The 17,961-nt window shown below is 41.3% G+C and overlaps 1 protein-coding gene across 2 annotated transcripts in view; it reads right to left on the minus strand.

The window, feature by feature from the left end:
• Positions 1–17,961, minus strand: part of ZRANB1 (zinc finger RANBP2-type containing 1) — a 69,572-nt gene that overhangs the window by 33,173 nt on the left and 18,438 nt on the right. Inside the window, exons 2-3 of one of the 2 annotated variants that reach the window (XM_045025963.1) lie at positions 8,392–8,492; positions 6,768–7,618 (exon numbers count right to left, since the gene is read on the minus strand). In XM_045025963.1, coding sequence (XP_044881898.1) covers positions 6,768–7,581 — 814 coding nt within the window. In that variant the 5' untranslated portion in view covers positions 7,582–7,618; positions 8,392–8,492. The remainder of the gene's footprint in view (positions 1–6,767; positions 7,619–8,391; positions 8,493–17,961) is intronic. The other variant, XM_045025964.1, reaches the window with a different exon arrangement.

Genomic DNA, 17,961 nt, shown 5'->3' on the forward strand with positions numbered 1-17,961 from the left:
AGCCTTGATCTGAGAAACAGCTGAAACACTTTGGCTGAAATTTTTCAAAAACAAATCAGCAGGAAGCAGGCAACCCAAAACAGGGAAAGTGTTGGGCAACCTTGTTTATAGGTAATGCTACCTGCCCTACCTATAAATCAAACGTGGGCAAACTACAGCCCATGGGCCACATCCGGCCTGCGGGAGCCTCCTGCCCAGCCCCTGAGCCCCTGGCCCGGGAGACTAGCCCCTGGCTCCTCCCCTGCTGTTCCACCTCTCCCACAGCCTCAGCTCAATACGCTGCCAGCACAATGCTCTGGGTGGCAGGGCTGCGAGCTCTTGCCAGGCTGTGGCTCTGCAGCTGCGCTGCATGACCCGATGCTCTGTGCTGCGTTGTGGCGTGGCTGGTTCCAGTTGGGTGGAACGGCTGCCTGTCCTGGTGCACTAGGCGGCGCAGCTGTAGCGCCGCCAGCCACCTGTGCTCCAGGCAGCACGGTAAGGGGGCAGGGAGCGTTGGATAGAGGGTGGGTGAAGTCGGGGTGGTGGTCAGGGGGCAGGGGTGTGGATAGGGGTTGGGGTGGTCAGAGGGCAGGGAACGGGGGCGCAGTCAGGAAGGAGAGGAGGGGTTGGATGGGGCAGCAGGGGGCAGTCAGTGGCATGGGTCCCAAGGGGGCGATCAAGGAATGGTGGGGGGTTGGATGGGGCAGGAGTCCTGGGGGGGGAGCACATCAGGGGGAGAGAAGCAGGGGAGGGGGTCAGATGGGGGCGGGGACCGGGCCAAACCTGGCTGTTTGGGGAGAGACAGCCTCCCCTAAGTCGCCCGCCATACAATTTCTGAAACCTGATGTGGCCCTCAGGCTAAAAAGTTTGCCCGCCCCTGCTATAAATAGTGACAAGATACTACATATTCACAGAGTTTAAGCTCAGAAGGGATCATAAGGTCCTCCAGTCAGACCTCCTGTATAGCACAGGCCATTAAGTTAAACCAGTGACCCTGTACAGAACCCAATAATTTTGTACGGCTAAATCATGACTTCTAGAAAGGCATCAATTCCCTTGGTAGCCTGTTCATCTCAATTATACCATCCTTACAAGACTATCCTTACAGACCTATGTATGCTCTACATCACAAGTCTCTAATGACTTACAAGTCACAGAGAACATCTATTATATAGGGCCCTACCAAATTCACAGTCCATTTGGGTAAATTTCATGGCCAGAGTTTTTTAAGTTGGCCAATTTCAGATGCTTACATCTGAAATTTCATGGTGTTGTAACTATGGGAGTCCCAACCCAAAATGGGACTGAGGGGGTCTCAAAGTTGTTGTAGGGGCGGTAGCAGAATTGCCACTTTCACTTCTGTGGAGCTTTCTGCAGCTGGAGGAGACAGAAGTGGAGGTGGGTCCAATAACCCCCGTGCTGCTCATAACTGCTAGTCACAACTAGTAATGGATTACATGGGCCCTGGCCAATTTGAAAATGGGTGCCCCAAGCCCAGGCAGGAGTGGGGGGGGGGGTGAGGGGGTGGAGCAGAAGCCCTGAGCCCAGTGCTCCAAGTCCAGGCAGGAGCCACTGGGCGGGGAGCAGAAGGAGGAGGGAAGATGCAGAAACCAGGCACAGATCTCAGTGGTTTTATTATCTCAAGGGAGAGCTCTCTCCCACAGGCACAGAGACCCTTCATCAGCTGCGCCACTGCAGTGCTGTACATGTGGACAAACCCTCAGTGTGTAAAACTACAACTAGCCAATCGGTCTTCCCAATGTTAAGAGAAAAGGGCAGGCTCTGCAATGCAGCAGGATCTCCTCCTTCCTCACATAATTTCTCTCAGCACATCCAACAAGGTACCATGTTTGCTGCATTTTGTCCGAGGGAAGCATGCCAGTTTTATGAATGCTTGGATACATCTAATGCCATTTGTAAAAATCGTAGTGGGGGGGAGAACAAACAGGGCAGCCTGTAACAGCCATAATAAACTCAGGGATGAAGCAAAACTAACCAGAGGAATATGCTGGCACACTAGGAATGAACTAACTGTCCTTTTAAGGATGTACTGCAAAATAAGATTTATTACAGATTAGTCTAAATATTTGTATGTGCATAAGAAATGTATTTAGTTGCTTGCATTTAAAACTTTAATATACCACTTCACTAAAAGAGAAGGAAAATATGTATTTTATCATGGAGCAATGAACTGTAAACTACTTAATATGAGTGATAAGAATGTTGCTTACTAATTCTCAACTATAATGGAAAGTTGAGATCTCTACCGTAAGTGACAATTTGAATTGAGTCATACTATAAAATACCAATATCTTAAAAGTATTCTAATTTGACTAGGTAATAAAATAATGAAAAAATACATTCTTTTATCAACATTTGTCTTATTATGATTGTAAAACCACTTGCAGGATTGAACTAGGAGGTGCAAGTGACAGTGACCATGACTGGAAATCTGGCCTCATTTACTTAGAAAGGGAGTAGGTGGTCTGCCAAGTTGGAACTATAAAGCAACATTAATGGATTCCCTTTAGAAAATACCAGAAAAGCAAACACTTTTATAAATATTGTGCACTAGTTTTACTGGAAAATAAAGAATACGCTAATGGAAGAGCCTGCTCATTTGACAGCTTTGCAATTCGAATGAGAATTGAAAATGAATTAAAAGAATGAGGCATCAAGAACAGAATCAAACTTGTTCTTCATCCTTGGATGGTAAGGTCAGATGAATATTTTGAACCCATACTACAGGCTACTGAATATTAGTTTTCTCTAGATTATCCCTGCTTTAAAGTTTTATCTATCAAGTAGCTTCATTAGAGTCGCAAAGGTCTTCACAAAGATCAACACACCAATGTGTTACTTACTTCACTGGACTATTTTTACTCCTGGGGGAATTCTGTGCACAGAAAATTCTGTGCACAGGCAGGAAGGCACTGCAATTATACCTTTCTCCCACCAGGGGCTGCTATGGCACCAAAAGAGAGGGCAGCCCAAGCCCACTCACTCAGCCACACAGAGGTAGATGGAAAGGCTGCCTTCCTCACAGCGCCCTGTCTGCAGGGCCAGGTGAGAAGGCATGGGATATATGGGGGGGGGGGGCACAGACAGAGAAGGGCACATGGAGTTGCTGGGGGAGGGGGTCATAAACTGGGGTTCAGAAGGCCTGGGGGGACAGACTGGTGCGGGGCACAGGAGCTAGCAGCTGAATGTGAGTGGGAGTGCATGGACACATGGGGCGTAGGGACATATGGGGACAAGGGGTGGCTGAGTAGGGGCACAAGGATGGAGGGAGAGGCTATGGGTCAGCCAGGTTCTGCATAAAGGAGGCTCCCCAATTCTCTAACAATCCCTCTACCCCCAAAAAATCCCTGTTCCATACTTCTCCCACCCACACCCAACAACCCTCCAAGTTCACACCCAGGCTCCAACCCAGCAATTACTTCCTTCTTCCTCAACTCCTATGTTACCACCACCACCCCACCCCGCAACTCCTCAAAGCCTTTGCACTGCTTCTGAGGGGTGGGGGAAAATATGTTTCTGTATTGTAGTTTAAATTACTTTTTAATCAAAGCTTAGTATTAAAATGCCTAGTAAGGAATCTGTCAAAAACATTTCCTGGATCTTTTTGGTTGTCTCTATTATTATAGACATACTTGCTGACACGTATTTTGAAATAAATTACCAAAATAATTGAAACTGGTTGATTATATTGTGTTATTTTGACAAATAAAATATGCAGAATTTTAAAATCTTGTGTGCAGAATTTTTAATTTTTGGGCAGAGAATTCCCCCAGGAGTATTTAATGACAGTGTTAAACAGCAGCCTGATCTCAAAATTAATTATAGCATTGAACAGTAGTATCTTAACATTTTTTCACATAAATATTGGGTGTGATTATATGAATAGTCAAATTAAGTTTTAAAAATTCTTTCAGACTTTTATGATTGTAAGTGCAGTTGCAATGACAACCAAAAATCAGCAAGAGCAAAACTGCTGCCCCTTCCCAAGATATAGTCTTGAATGTAGGATCATTGCATCAAGAACATGCGCCTCTGGAGTTCATTGCCTCTGTATACAAACACAACATATTCTCCATGTTGAGGTGCAAATCTTTTCGTGTCTAGTGTAATTCTGAATGTTCGAGAGGAAACATGATCTAGAAGCTAGAGCAGAGTAGTGAAGTTGGGAGGACAGTGTTCTCTTTCCACCTGCCACAACCTGTGCGCCTCACATTTCCTCATCTATAAAAATCAGTCATTACCATTTTCAAGCCCTGGGGGACCTTCAGACAAAGCAGTTGGTACACAGGATATTAAACATGACCAGCAAAAGGGGAAGAAAATGGGTTTCCCTCTTGCACATTTAAATTTTGTTTGAAAATTTTATTTCATTGCCGTATTTCTATATCTTTGGTTAAAACATGGTATAACTCAGAACCGTTGCACTAGTTTAAATACATTGATCTAGTTAAATTGGTGCAAACCTCTAACATGGGTGCACTTAAATCAATTTAACTCAAATAAGTTTAGCTTCATTTGTAAGTATATTAGCTTGCATTGATAAGTTAAGCAAGGGTTAAACTAGTTTAAGTGCAATTATATTAGGGGGTTACACCAGTTTAACTAAATAGATTTTAAATTGATTTAAACCGATTCAACTTTCCTAATATATACAAGCCCTTAATTAAATTTGTTCAAATACTTTCATAATGTTGAGGAGTTAGAATGGAACTGAACTGCAAGAGAAGCAGAAGTGTGATATTTTATCAGTAATAGTTATCTGTGTCTTTAAGAAGTGGTTTTCTCTGGATGAAATAAGCTTTATATTAGCATTTTTCATATGTTCTATATAATATGATTAAATCCAAAATACATAAAATGCAACTTTTTTTAAATTGCAAAAGATATAACTATTGGCCTCCATATGAAGGTATTACCTTTTAAAGAAGTATCTCAGGGGAAAAATCCATGAAATCTTCATCATGAGACCTGCAAAGTTCAGCACATGCTACTCACAATTGGCATTCTGGATTCCCCCAGAAGCTTTAAAGCTTCATGTTTACTTAATGTATCTCTTAGAGTAAATCTGATGTTTTGGTCACTCTGATCCTTTACTGATTAAATTACTTATTAAAACAAGGCACCTTCAAAATACATTCATATTTAAGTAATTCAAGAAACAAGCAAATTACTATTGCCTTACACAAAGTAGTGTATGTACAGGATATTCTATAATTGTTTTTGCAGTTTTGCACCAGACAGCAATTTAGTTATCGCTATTCTGGAACAAACTTTTCAAGTATTTAATATTTCAAATCTCAGAATACAAGGAAAATACAAATACTGCAGAATATCCCAGAGGACATTTTTTCTATCTTTCAGACATCACAAAGGAAAAAAAAAATCCTATTTCACTAATCTGACATCTAATAAGATGGCATTAAAAAGCTAACTAGACATCCACAGGGCAAACAAAGGATCTCTAACAATAACTCTGTACATGAAGGGCATGCAAGGGAAAAAAAAAATCTTTTACCTGTTCCATTTGAGGAAGGAAAAGGAATGGTGAAAAGAAGTGACTATGGGGGAAAAACATGGCCAGTATACATTTTAATGGCCACCATCATTTGAAAGAATAAAGAGAGGAATCTACCTCCTTTCAAAAGGAGGACATAAATGCTTTAAGTCTATGCATGGAACTCTTTACCCATCAAAGGAGAGCACTGTATCTTTTAGCTGACTGAAATGCACATATCCATGTACATAATAAGAACATTCACTTGCAGCCAAATAGATTACATAATGGTGTTTCACAAATCAGTTCTTGAACAATGCCAAGTGCAATAAAGTCGCTTCATGACAAATCAAGGAATGGTATGAGACAAACATTGTTAAGAGCTGGAATTTCAAAAGAAATGTCCTACTCCAAAGTCATTGTAAATTTCAAGCATTTAACCTACTCCTATGCATAAGCCTCAAATTTCTGCTTCCGGGCAGTTACATCACAAAAATTAACTCACAAGGTCAATAACTGGAGAAAACCCTGCTCTCATGTCTCTGTTCTTTAACAGCATTGGGAGCATTATCCAGAATTTCCTTAGGAAAGCACTAAAATACAAAACAAAATTGGTATCTGAATTTCTGAAGTCAGTTGGGTATATAAGACTCTTTCAGAAATCTTGTTAACATGATCATGTAAATATTAACACAACATTTTCAAGGTCAATATTACGCATGCAGCTTCTTGGAGCTACATATGTGTGTTATTTTTAACAACTGACTGAGCGTCTTGTGCTGATACAAGCTCTACACTGTTTACAAAATATTTCCAAGCTACATCTGGTGATTCTACTGGTACATCTTGTAACAGTAAACAGAGCAGCAATTTTACACAGGTAGAGCATTTTTCACACTATTGTGCGCACAAGTTGGTTCTTTGATTTTTCTTAGATAATAAATCTATATAACAGATTCAGCAGCTATTCTGTATCAACTCCCATAAAGTCAGAAGAGCTCATGCAACTAGTCACACACAAAATGGCTCTACTTATCTCGAAGATAACTTGCCAAATTCTGTCAAGTTTGCAGATACTTCCCGATTCATCACCACTAAGTTATTTCAGGAACTGTAACATTCAGTTCACTTAAGTGCAGTTGTGAAGTGAAATTATATTATTACTACAAAACTGCATGTTGAGAGCTTGTTTACACGTTGTAAGTTTGTGGTTTTTTTACTTTCCATTCCCCTCCACATACTATCACAATATAACAAGAGACAGACAACTTACCCACACAAGCATTTAGAAATAGCCAATCAGTCTTTTTCATTCTATTTTTTATTTGCTTTAGTTTTTTGAAGTCAACTTCAAGTTCCTCCTTGCTGCCAACAGCTCCAGCCAATTCAATTCTTTGGAAGTCCATTTTCACTTCTGATTCACGTTTGGTTGTAGGAGGAGATCTTCTTTGGCTATTACCGCTACTGCAGCTTCCCCTCCATCGAGCTCTGTCTTGCTCATTTATGATTGAAGAAGCCTCTTCTGTGTCTGCCAGTTCTATTGCTTCAATGTTGTTAGGTCTGGGATGATCACATACCACACATTTCTTGGCCTTAGCCCAGTTTTCATATGTACATACAGAACAAGTCCAGTGCTGTACCCTCGTGTTCAGTTTATTTCTATCATTGTACTCTTCACAAGGATCAACAGAAAAGGGGACTGATCTTGAACCAGACCCTGAAGACTGAGGAGATTCTGTGGGGCTCCTGGTCCTACGCTGGGACAAGCACTGAGTACATCTTATCGCTCTTGGCCAGTTCAAGTACGTGCACATGTGGCATGACCATTTATTTGCACTTTCCATACTGTAAGAAGATTTAACCCTTGGTCTTGCACTAGAATCTGGACATATCAAAGGGCTGCTTCCTCCTTCAATGCTTGTAGGATCCCAATCTCTACCGACTTCACTTGAACCACTTTTGAATGGATCTTCTGTAATAATTGTTCCACTAGGCCTCTGAGCACGGCACATGGTACACTTAATTGCAGATGGCCAATTTTCATATGTACAATACTCACAAGCCCATTTAATTCCACGTTCTGTCATTGTGCACTTCTTGAAGTAAGTTGTGTTGGGCAGAAAGCTATAAATAATTAGAAAATATTATTAGAACATAATGGTTGCATACTATACCATAAGTTTTATTAAAAGGATAGCGTACTTTTAGGCAAACATCCTGATTAATGCTTAAGCAACTTTTTTTTTTTTTTTTGTTAAATGCAGGAATAGGGTTTCCCAAGAGGAAATGAAAATGGGCTTCAGATTTTAGGCTCTCCTTCAATTTAAGCTGAAAACTTCACAAACAGATTCCAAAGATGAAATACTGTTTATTGCTTCATAGTCTTCTGAAGGTTGTACAGACTTGACATCTTTACCTAGCTCCTCTTCCACAGTACAAAGAGAACACTGGAATGATAAAGGTATGGGGAAGGAAGAGGGCGGAAGTAGGGAAATGGAACACAAAGGCTGACAATAGCTAGAAGAATCAGACAAGAAAAGTCAGTATGAGTACAACAGTATAGAAAAGGTAGCATTTAATTGTCCAAAGTCCCTCATTTCAGGGGTTAAATATGCTGATAGGTAAAGCTAGAATGGTGTGGATTTGCTTTACTCCGTTGCACCAGCCAGGTAGATAGTTTTGTTAAGGTGGCATACACTAAACAGCATACTGAGTATGGTTTAAGAGTATACATAAGCTGTTTAAGCCTATTTGTTTAATATTGTTCAGGTCAATAGCTGCTATGAGAAAAATCAGAAAAATGCCAGTGCAGAAACTACGTTTGTTGGCAGGCTTTTTAAAGATATGTACTCCAATCCTGATTTCCACATTACAGTGATTTTTAAAAAAAAAATTACTTTTTTCTCTAATGAAGAGGAGATTCTGTCTCCATGCTGGCGCAGACCTTGCCCTCCTCAAACTGCAAAATGGGATGGATGACACTATGTGACAACTATCCCTGTAAACAAAATGAAGACAGTTTCAATTAAGGCCTCACACTGGACTTGAGCAACCAGAAAAGTAGTGCTTTGTATGCCACTCCCATTCTAATCCCTGGCTTCTGTTTAAACTCAGTCATGACCTACTCTAAGCCTAATGCATACTTAGCACCTCTAAAATAAGTTTGCCACTGATCAATTTTTGGGAAGAACCAGCCACAGTGCATCATACAACCATTTAACTGTTCAACTTTCATTAACAGTAACTGAAGTAGCAGAGCTAAATTCACACAAACTTTGAACTTGTATCACTATGTCTATGAACGTCTCTACTTCAATTAAGAACTCAACTAAGTCAAAGTCTAATATTAAACCGTTTTGATTGTACAATCTGTAGAGAAAACTGCATTTTCCATTCCCTGTATTGGTTTTACTTCATGAATTGCAAGTTATGCATTGTTTTCAAGATTATATCCTCCTCAATACAAAAACTCAGTACGTCAGTTCAACTGTTAGTTTTCATATTTCCATGATACTGCTATTGGGAAAAAAAGCTGATGGGAAAAAAAAGTTAGTGGAATCTCAGAGTTACGAACTGACCAGTCAACCCCACACCCCATTTGGAACAGTCAGGCAGCAGAGACAAAAAAGCAAATACTACACAGTACAGAACTGTGTTAAGCATAAACCACAAAAAAGGGGAGGGAGAGTTTAAAAAAATTGACAAGGTAAAAATTTCTCTGCTTTTTTCATTTCAACTGAGAGTTAAAAGCAGCAGCTTCATCTGCATAGTATGTTTCAAAACTGCATTATGTTGTAAACTTTTGAAAGAACCACCACAACATTGTGTTCAGAGTTACAATCAACCTCCATTCCCGAGGTGTTTGTAATTCTAAAGTTCTACTGTACATGTTGGGTTTTAACTCAAATGCACCTCACACCCATGTAGACTCAAAGGGTCTCACAATGTTAGTTTATGTCTCTTCTATATTTAGAAGCCAAAATTATGCAGGTGCTAGATTTCTCACTGAAACACCTTCAAAACATTTCTGTGCCACAGTTATCAGCCATACAGTTACAGATCAAAAACTGTTTGAATGGACTACAGACAGTCAATCTAGTACAGTCTGAAGGTAAAGCTTGTTAGCACTCTGTGGTTCTAGCACAGTGCCCCTCCCTGACCAGCTTCTGACTGCAATAAAATAGTGACATACCTCTTTGGTAATTGTCCTTTGAGAGGTGATGCACATATCAGTTCCACTTTAGGTATGTTCACGTGCCAGTCAACTGAAGCGGAGAATTTTTTCACATAATGAAACCCATCAAAGCAGCACTGTGCCCTCTGCACACTCATGTTGCTAGCCAACAGCATGAAGGGGCAGAGCAACCCCAAAGTCCCTTCACACTGGAGACCAGTATTGGCTGTGACTCTGATGAAGGGCCATGGAAGGAACATGCGCCACACATCTCAAAGAACAACAGGTATGCAACCTTTTTTTCCTTCGAGTGCTTGCACTCACCCATTCCACTTTAGGCAACTCATAAGCAGTTCCAGAGCCTACCTAAACAAGGACTGCAATACTACTTTCCCAAATCTAGCATAGTCTCAAGGCCTGGGAGAAAGCATAATGACGGTGAAAGTATGAACCGACTAAGTCATGGCCTTGCAAGTGAGATGCCCTTTAAAAAAAAAAAAGCAGCAGCCAATGATGCTTGTGATATTGCAGTGTGTGCTAAAACTCTGAGGCAGTGGAACATTAGAATATCATAGCACAGACAAATACAGGAGGAGATCCAGAAAGAGATCCTCTGCAAAGTGACAGGTTGCCCTTCATCCTGTCAGCAAAAGAGGCAAAATTGCAGAAAGATGTTCAACTCTTTAATCTCATTTAGGAAAAAGGCTAACACCCTGAGAACATCCAAAGTATGACATTTTCCTCAGCTCTGTGAGAATGAGGCTTCAGAAAAGAGATTGGTAAATATACAGTCTGATTGAGATTAAAAAAAAAAAATCGATGCCACTTTGGTAAGCAATATGGGGTGTCAATGCAAACAAACTCTCTTTATAAGACACCATGTAAAAGAGGATCACCCATCAAAGCCTGAAGTTCTACTACCCTCCCAACTAAAGTGATAGCTACCAGGAATGTTACCTTCACTGAGAGAAAAGAAAAAACCCAGACATAGGTTCAAAAATAGGCTCCATTAAAATCAAAATAACCAAACTCAGACCCCAGGATGGTGTGGTGTATCAAATAGATCGAAAGAACCCATCCAAACCTTTCAAGAACCTAACAGTCACATGGTTGGGGGGGAAAAAAAATCTTCCCGGCACACGTGGAAGCAATGTGAAGATATTTGCCAGATGAACTCTCAGTGAACTTGCAAAGTCCTTGGTCTTTTAGGTGAAGGAGGTATACACTGAATGGGAGCCTGTGAAGGAAAGGTTTCTTTCTGCTGGAACCACACTGGGAATCTCTTCCATCAGCAATTTCCTGGGGAAGGTATAGAAGATTTCCAGCTCGAACAGACAGCTTCCTGGGGAATTAACCACAGAGCATCTATGCAGTCATGTGTATTCTGAGAGGGCTGGAATTGTCGTGGTCCTGCAAAACTACATCCAAGACCTGAGGGAGCATTACAGGATCCTGGATTGAAAGGCTCAACAGATCTGAGAACCAATCCTGACAAGGCCAGGATGGCACTATAAAAATTATTATGCACAATCCTGTCTAAACTTGCTCAAAACTCTCAGCACCATAGGGATGGAGGAGGGAAGCATATAAGAAAAAAAAAGTTTCCCCTTCCAGAACAGTAGCCCGACTGGGTTAGACTCAAACTCTCAGAACTGGAAGGGACCTCGAGGGGTCATCTAGTCCAGTCCCATGCACTCAAGGCAGGACTAAGTATTATCTAGACCATCCCTGACAGGTGTTTGTCCGACCTGCTCTTAAAAATCCCCAATGACAGAGATTCCACAGCCTCCCTAGGCAATTTTATTCTATTGCTTAACCACCCTCACAGTTAGGAAGATTTTCCTAATGTTCAGCCTAAACCATATTTAGCTTGCTGCAATTTAAGTCCATTGCTTCTTGTCCTACCCTCAGAGGTTAACAACAACAATTTTTCTCCCTCCTCCTTCTAACAACCTTTTATGTACTTAAAACTGTCATGTCCCCTCAGTCTTCTCTTCTCCAGACTAAAACCCATTTTTTTCAATCTTCCCTCATAGGTCATGTTTTCTAGATCTTTAATAATTTTTGTTGCTCTTCTCTGAACTCTCTACAATTTGTCCACATCTTTCCTGAAATGTGGCACCCAGAACTGGACACAATACTCCAGTTGAGCCTAATCAGCGCAGAGTAGAGCAGAAGAATTACTTCTCATGTCTTGCTTATAATACTCCTGCTAATACATCCCAGAATGATGTTTGGTTTTTTGCAACAGTGTTACACTGTTCACTCATATTTAGCTTGTGAGCCACTATGACCCCCAGATCGCCTTCCGCAATACTCCTTCCTAGGCAGTCATTTCCCATTTTGTGTGTGTGCAAGGTTGTGACCTATTCTTGAACAGAACTGATGACATTTCCTCTTCTGTCAGGCTGAGGGATGACTTATGGTCTCTGCTGAATGATCTGGAGAAAAATGGTATGCTAGATAGTTCTGAGATCTAGGAAACCAAGACGCTTTTAGCATTATCTCATTCCTGATGTAGATGTAGGAAGACCAGAGGCTCTTTCCTTCTCAGGAAAGGGAGTCTGACTGAGTTCCTTCCTGCTTGTTTAGATAAAACACTGCAATTGTGTTGTCTGTGGGCACCTGTACTGAACAACCTTTGACGTGGGGAGGAAATTTTACAGGCCAGGTGAACAGCTCAAAGCTCCAAAAACACTGGAGTGCAGGAATCCTACACTGACCAGAGACCCTGAGTCTCAAAGTTCTCTACATGAGCTTCCCCAACCAAGAAATGAATCACCCACAACTTGGGTAATGGAGGGCACAATTTGGGCAAAAGGAACCCCACTGCATACACTGGCAGGGTCCATCCACCAGTCCAGGGACGTCAAGACACTTCTTGGTACGAGTCAACTTCTCCAGCAGATAAGAGGGACAGCAGACAGATTTCAATCATTTCTGCATGGTTCTGAGGTGAAGTCTAGCATGATGAGTCACATATGTACACACTGCATGTGACCTACAAGCTTCAGACTATTGCTAACTGTCATATGAGGACATGCCTTTAAGTCTTCGCATGGGTCCAATATCTCCTGAAGCCTGGCTTGAGATAAATACTGTCTCAGGTCAAATTGAGAACTACTCCTCTGAATCTGATTCTCTGTACAGGTAGAACAGGTTTCTCCTTGTTGATTCTCTTTCATTTGGGACTGCTGAACTGAATCTTCTCAGTGGCCACTAGTACTTGTTGTCTGGACCAATCTCAAACCAGGCACTCATCCAGATGTGTATACCTGGACAGCTATCCTTCAGAGATGTGCTGCAACCACTGCCATCCTCTTTGTGAAAACTCAAGGGACTGAAGACCAAAGAAGAGGAGTGTAAACTTATAATGAATGTCTCCTACAACTAACTGTAAGAATCTACTGTGACTCTACTGAATGACTACATGGAAGCAAGCATCCTTTAAATCAAGGACAACAAAGCAATCGTAGTCTACAGATAGAATAATACGTGCTAGGGTAACCATATGAAACTTAACTTATGTATTTGTTGAGCTTCTGTAGGTCTAAAAATAGGTCTGAGGCCTTCCTTGGACTTATTTTCTTAATCAAAATAGGAACAGAATCCTTTCTTCTGATGATGAGGAGACACTTCCTCTACGGACCTTAACTGTAACAGTGACTGAACATCTTGAATTAGTACAGTCTCAGGAGTCCCTGAAAAGGGATAGGAGAAGGATGTGAAGGAGAGATAGAAGTGACCTGCAGAGTATATCCCAGTTCCACCATGATTAGAACCCACTGATCAGATGGATCTAAGCACTTACTTAGGAATTGGGACAACCTATTGCCAAAAGGTACGAGAAGTCAAAATGAGGGGTTCGCTGACCTTAACCAAGGAGTTGATAGTCTGTAGCATCTAAGCTGTCTGTTTGGAGTTAGCAGAAGAGGAAGAGATGGTGGTCTTCTTCCGTGAGTCTTATGGCCTTTCCTCAATTGATGGGGCTAACAGGGTAACACTGATATCAATCCTGGATTTGAAGATGGAACTGCTTTCTCTGTGGGCCTGGAGTATAAAGGCCAAAAACCTTAGGGTTGCTTGAAAATTTTCTAGAGAATAAAGTTCTTCATCTCTCTTCTCTAAGATAGGTTCAGTTGTTCAAAGGCACCCGTGGTGGTGCCCCCCTCCCCTCCGAGCTGCGTTCCCTCCCCCGCCTCCCCCAAGCACCCGCAGCAGTACCCCCCGGCCATCACCCAAGGTCTTTCCCTTCCCCCCGCCCCCAAGTTTTAGTCAGGGATATATAGTAAAAAAGTCATGGACAGGTCACAGGCTGTGAATTTTTGTTTACTGCCCGTGACTTTTACTAAAAATACCCATGACTAAAATGTAGCCTTACTGATAAGTGCTCTGTATTCCTTCTCAGCCTGGCAACATGTCAAGGAATTTTAGCACCGAGGCCCTATTGGAGTAATCATAACAAGCAAACAAGAGTCTGGTAGTTAGCAATTTTCAACTGTAATCCTGATAATGAATAAACCTTCCTTCCAAACAAATCCCATTTCTTCGTGTTTTTGTCTTTAGGAGTAGATTTAGAGTGTCCTTGTCTTGCATTTACATTAACCATGGCCACCAAAGATCCTGCAGTTGGGTGTGAATAAAAGTACCCACGGCCCTGAGAGGGTATTTGCACCTTTTCTCAGGCCTCTTGGCAGTGGGTGTCAGAGAGGAGAGTTTGCCAAAGGATTTTGGTATGCTCCAAGAAAACATTATTAATAGGTAAAGCCATTCTAGAAGGTCCTATAGTATGCAAAATATCCTTTAACTTGTGAGAATTGCCCTGGACCAGTTCTACTTGAATTCCCAGAGAGGTGGCTACCTTTATCATAAGTTCCTGGTATGTTTTGTTATATCAGGAATCAGAAAGGATGACTCAGATAGTAGCCTCACCTGGTGATGAGGAGGAACTATGGAAGGGCTGCACTGTAATGTCTGATCTGTTTTCTGCTTTATTTCTGCACCAGAAGGATCAGACACTGAGAGAAACATCTTCTAACTACGTACCTGACTCAGTACCAAGTTTGGCACAGGGCAAAATATGGTGTCTTGATGGTGATCAAATGCTACACAGTCTAGCCAATGAGGATCTGGAGTTTGGAGGAACACACAGTGGACTCCCAAAGGGCCATTGTTAAAATTGGTACGATACCAGGGCCCAACCCGAAGACATCCTGTCCCTGGACATGATTCTACAAAAATCACGATACTGAGATCTTGACTTATGAGAGGAAGAATGAGAACAGGCTCTTGATCCTGTGTGACGGGATACTATGCTTTGAGATCCCATTTCTAATTCTGAAGAGTAGTTTGAAGGGCAAGGCAGTGCAGTACTGGAACCTGGACCGATGAGATGGGATCAGTACCAGAGGAAACATCAGCGGCTTTCCCACAGAAGGTACCGTACACCTGCTCTGCTTCACTTTTGAGCTTCTAGAGTTCAATGGCACCCACGCACACAACCAGAATCTGACAGCGCCAAAAAAAGCGGGTGCCACAAAAGGAGACAGTAGTAGGGCTTGTGAAACAGGGTGAGCATCGGAACTTCCTCCTGTATCAGTGGGGAATCCAGGACTGAGAGGCAAAGAAGGTCCCTGGCCACTGCATAAGCTTCAGGTGTCACAGGTACCAAAAGCATAGGTGTAACACAGACAAAGTCAATGCAGAATGTCCCTAGCAATGTAGTTGGTCTCAACTGTACCAAACAAGGTGCCAGAGTCAATGACTATATTGCTAGAGGACGAATGAAATACTGCAGGGTGCCTATGTGGAGCAGGCTGAGCTCTAATCTTGGTACCAGATTTCCTCCTATGAGTCTCCATTGAGGACCTGGTTTTTGAAGAGGAAGAGGGCTGCTTCGAACTTATGGTGATTATGCAGTACAAGAGGAGAACACCTTCTCTTCGGTTCCCTCTGAAGGGAATCCACCACATTCAGCAGTGCACTTTGAGATGGAGTCCAAGGCCTCATATACAAAGTTCCTGAGTGGAGCACAGAGCTGCCACCATCAGGTTACACCACAGTCAAACGTCCCAAACCATCTTAGTCTTAAATCTCCCTCAGCTCTGTGGCTGCTGTGGTGGGGGAGAGACAACTCCACCCCCCTCCTTCCCAGCCCCAACAGCGGGGGAGAGAGGGCACATCCATTGCATTAAAAAGGTAAGACTACTGATATTAAAATATGAGTTGCTTTTATTTGTAGAAAAACCAATTACTTTTTTTTTTAATATATCGCTTTTATCCAAAGCGCTTTACAATAGTTAGCTAATGGTACAAACAACATTTAGAAAGATCATTAAGTGGTCTGCCAAAACACTCAGCAATTTTCAAGTGGTCCGCGAAAAAAAAGGTTCGAAAACCACTGCTTTAAACACATATAATGAGGGTTGCTGACTTACAGAACGACTACATCAGAAGAGCACTAAAATCCCAGATATTTAGGCATGCCCCAGTACTGAGCTTAAAGCCAAGAGAAAAATATACATAAAAACAAAGATTCCCAAAAAAACACCACTATCACAATGAGTAACTAAACATGTACAGAAAGAGAAGGAGAATAATGGAAAAGTGTGACAAGCACACACACACACTCTGACTATTGATCACTGCAGTGAAAAGGAATGAGGGGGGGGTCAAGGTGGCTCTGGCCCTTTATACCCTGGGCTGGGAGCACAAGCAATCATAGAGCTTTATTTAATAGTTCCACCTTAAATTCTGCAGTGTAATATTCCTAATGTAATATCTGGTTACTTGCTCTAATGGTGTGTATGACATTAAACATGCATATGAATGAATAAGCAAAGTGTCAGCTTTCTGAAACAGACAATCTGGAAATGTTTGTCTGCACCTTGTTTACACCTCTCTTGCAGAGGGAATGCCAGGACAATGAAACAAGTCCAAATGAACCTATTGTTTGTGTACACAGGAAAGCTTATTAAAGTGGCATAAAGAAATCAAAGAGAAATGAGGCAAAGTATGAACTCCTCTGACAGTCTGCACCAAATAGCATATTTTCTTCAAGTCTTTAATTATTCACATTCATGGGAAAATCTTAATTTACACAAACTTTTCATTTTGCTCAAACAAGCAGTCTTCAATTTTTTGTTTCAAAGTTCACTATAAACTGAGGAATGTACCTGAAAACAAAATATCAATGGCTATTCCAATTCCAGATCTTTTTACAACTGCTATATCTGATCCACTGTTGGTGGCAGCCATCTCAGCTGAAAAAATGCTGCAGTTTGATGGCATTGTTATTCAAGAGTTCACTACAAGACTGAGCCAGTTACCATTCTGCTTTTATAATGATTGTACATTAGACTTGGACTTTATATGTAAACACATTTTTTAAAAGTTTCTTTTGATACAATTAAGATTAAAGCAGATTTAGAACTTTTGCGTGAGCGCAAGGGAAGACTAAACCCGTTCCCTGATGCTTAAAGTTAGCTTATCAAAAAACCTTTAAATATTAAATAAACTTGTGTTCAGAAAATCATCATTAAGATTTTACAAAAAATAAATAGGAGAGCAGCTGACTTGGTTTTATATTTGGCTTCTTCAGAACTGGTATCTTCCATGACTTCACTTTCAGCAAGACGGCTGCCATTACTACTATGCAGAGTAAGGTCACAAAACTCAGAAGAGGTTTACTTACAGTGAAAAACAACTAATTTTTCACACAAAAGAATTAAACAGAACAAGTAGTTTGCCTTAATGATACAGCTTGAAAAATTCCTCAGCAATGTCCTGTTTTCATGCCAAAAACAACTCTGTAATCAAATGCAGGATCCAAGTCATTTGATACGTGTACATTGGCGTTGCTCCTGCATTCATCTGCCTCACCTATGCCCAACCATTTTCTGAAGGAAAAGGAATACAGCTTGGAAAGCAGAACAGCAAGGGAAGATCAAACAACGGATATTATATTTACAATAACCTATAACACTTACGAATTATTCCACACAAGTGGCAAACCCCCTAGAAAACAGTGTCCTCACTTGATAATTACTTAATAGTAACTGAACAGTATTGTTGCATGAAGTGTATAAATGCATTTGCATAACAGGTGATATTCTTTTCCACAACTGTCCTTCCAAAAAAATAAAATTTGGCAAACTTCCTACAATCTGAAATAATTACATGATATTTTCCAATCCCTTTAAGTAACTACTAGTCTATTACCAATAACAGCCCCTTTTATATTTACTGGCCATTAGTCTATTTTTGGGAAGTTACAGCAAATGAATACCTATAA

The sequence above is a fragment of the Mauremys mutica genome, chromosome 7, assembly GCF_020497125.1.
Source record: "Mauremys mutica isolate MM-2020 ecotype Southern chromosome 7, ASM2049712v1, whole genome shotgun sequence".
Classification (NCBI taxonomy): domain Eukaryota; kingdom Metazoa; phylum Chordata; order Testudines; family Geoemydidae; genus Mauremys; species Mauremys mutica.